Source organism: Osmerus mordax, chromosome 7, assembly GCF_038355195.1.
Source record: "Osmerus mordax isolate fOsmMor3 chromosome 7, fOsmMor3.pri, whole genome shotgun sequence".
NCBI lineage: Eukaryota > Metazoa > Chordata > Actinopteri > Osmeriformes > Osmeridae > Osmerus > Osmerus mordax.
Window position 1 is genome coordinate 20,847,656 of NC_090056.1, and position 2,500 is coordinate 20,850,155.

At 53.7% G+C, this 2,500-nt stretch overlaps 1 protein-coding gene across 1 annotated transcript in view; it reads left to right on the forward strand.

Moving 5' to 3' along the window:
• The window catches only part of LOC136945536 (scavenger receptor cysteine-rich type 1 protein M160), a 20,908-nt gene that overhangs the window by 11,543 nt on the left and 6,865 nt on the right, over window positions 1-2,500 (forward strand). The window contains exons 11-13 of the mRNA XM_067239420.1: window positions 113-515; window positions 937-1,236; window positions 1,711-2,010. Coding sequence (XP_067095521.1) covers window positions 113-515; window positions 937-1,236; window positions 1,711-2,010 — 1,003 coding nt within the window. The remainder of the gene's footprint in view (window positions 1-112; window positions 516-936; window positions 1,237-1,710; window positions 2,011-2,500) is intronic.

A 2,500-nucleotide genomic window follows, 5' to 3' on the forward strand; every position in this document is an offset into this window, starting at 1 on the left:
TATTATGGTTCTCTGTTAAATTGTCTTACCACCACAAACACCTAGACATTTAGTTCATAACATAAATGATTAACTATATCTTTACCCCCCCCCCCCCACGCCCCCCCCTCAGACCATGCACTGCTGTACCTGTCAGGGGGGGTCTGGCTGCTCAGGTGTGGTGCAGGTGCAGAACGATGGCCACACCTACTTCCTGTCTGGGTCCAGCTCCACCTGGCACCAGGACTCCGCCCACGTCGTCTGCAGACACCTGCGCTGCGGAGCCAGTGTGTCCTTCACCACCGTCGACGTCACTGGCGTCACTGACGTCAGTGACGCCAGTGGCGCCAGTGACATCAGTGACGCCAGTGACATCAGTGACGCCAGTGACATCAGTGACATCAGTGACGTCAGTCACCAGCGCATGCGCTCCTACAACTGCTCGTCCAGGGAGGATTCTCTATTTGACTGTCCAATGACTGAGGGTCAGACTGAGGGAGCCAATCAGAGCGAGGTAGCCGTCGTCAGATGTTCAGGTGTGATACGTCTTTCCATTCATGTTACTCATTGATTTTTTATTTCTTCACTGAAAAATGTATATATTGTTGAAACTATTTTATATATAAAAATACACCGTGCAGAAGTTTTTGGCTTCTTAGGCCAAGATTCATTACATGAATATTGTCGTATATATTATATACTTTTTTGGTCTTTCTGTCTGTATTTGTGTGGTAATATAAAAGTTACATTTAGTTTAGTCTTTTCATTTCTTAAGGTGATTTTTCTATACTTAAAAAATTAAAATAAATTGTCACTAAGGCTTTTGCACAGTACTGTTTATTTAAAGTTTAGTCGAAAAATCCAACAAACGTTTTTAATGAGCATTTCCACAGTCGCATAACAGTGCCCTGCGTGTCTGTGTGGTTGCCGTGTGGTTGCCGTGTGGTTGCCGTGCAGGATCCCGGAGCATGCGCCTGCAGGGCTTGTGCTGGGGGCAGGTGGAGGTGTGTGTGGACAGGGACTGTCGGGCCCTGTCCCAGGAGGGCTTGACGGAAGGCCAGGCCCAGAGGCTGTGCGAGGACCTGGGGTGCGGAAACACCCTGCCCCCGACAGCAGACAGGGTGGGGCAGAAAGTGGGCGTGTCCTTCCTCAGCCTGCACCAAGCCCAGGCCAGCCTGCCACTGGAACAGGCCAGCATGGTGCCCTGCAGGGGGGAGCTGTGCACCACCAGGCTGGCCGCACACGTGTTCTGCTCAGGTATGGCAGGGGGGAGGGAGGGAGGGGGGGGGAGTGAAGAAGGAGGGCGGGAGGGTCCAACTTGGGGGGCGGGGCGTGGGGAGATTAGTGGAAGGAGGGCGGTGAGGAAAAGGGGGGGGGGGAGAAGGAAAGCAGGAGGCTGGGACACAGGAAGGATGTGTTCAGACTGGGACACAGGAAGGATGTGTTCAGACTGGGACACAGGAAGGATGTGTTCAGACTGGGACACAGGAAGGATGTGTTCAGACTGGGACACAGGAAGGGTGTGTTCAGACTGGGACACAGGAAGGGTGTGTTCAGACTGGGACACAGGAAGGGTGTGTTCAGACTGGGACACAGGAAGGGTGTGTTCAGACTGGGACACAGGAAGGGTGTGTTCAGACTGGGACACAGGAAAGATGGGGACTAGATATCAACATTGTATTTCCAGACTCTGTGGAGGACAGATGTGATTCTGGCTGTGTTGTGATTCAGGCAGCATCAAGGCCCAACTAGTAGATCCCAGAGACAAGTGCTCGGGGAACGTGGAGATGTTCTACCTGGGCAAGACCAGGCTGGTCTGCAAGGAGGCCCTCCAGAAGGCCGAAGCCAAGAATGCCATCTGCAGCGAGCTGGGCTGCGGCACGCCTCTCAGTCTGCTCCAGTACTTTGGCTCACCGCGCCTCAGGGGCCTCAGCGTGGCCTCGCTCGTTTGCCCACCGGGGAGCAGCAGGACCAGGAACTGCTCTGTCTCCCTGCAGCAGTCCTGCTCGCCTGTCGGCCTCCGGTGCTCTGGTAGGTGCTGGTGGCGTGGTGGGCTGTGTGTGTGTATGTGTGTGTTTATTCATGTGTGTGTGTGTATGTAAGTCTGTGTGTATGTCTGTGTATCTGTGTTTTGTGGCAACCAAGGGGCGTAGCCAGGAGCGAACAGCACAGAACTACTGAAAAACATGGTTGGTTGGTTGGTTGAAAATAGCAGGCGTTTATTTAACCAAACTACCAAACAAAACACAAAAATAACTCAGGTTCTCCCTGGGTCGAGGGAACGTTCTGGACTGGTCAGACGGGCCTCGTCTCCTCACTGAAACATCACACAGGAGGAGTTGGTTAGCTTAGTGTGTACTACCTGTTGGAGTTCAGCTCCTACTCTGTTCTAGCGATCTCCCCTTGCGGCAGGGCTGGTCGGCATGGTGTAGCCATCCTCCATCCCACTCATGAGCCGCACCTGTGCAGCTCCTTGTCTCCTGCGGGGGCGGCCCCCGGACATACCTGCCCCTGATCACCT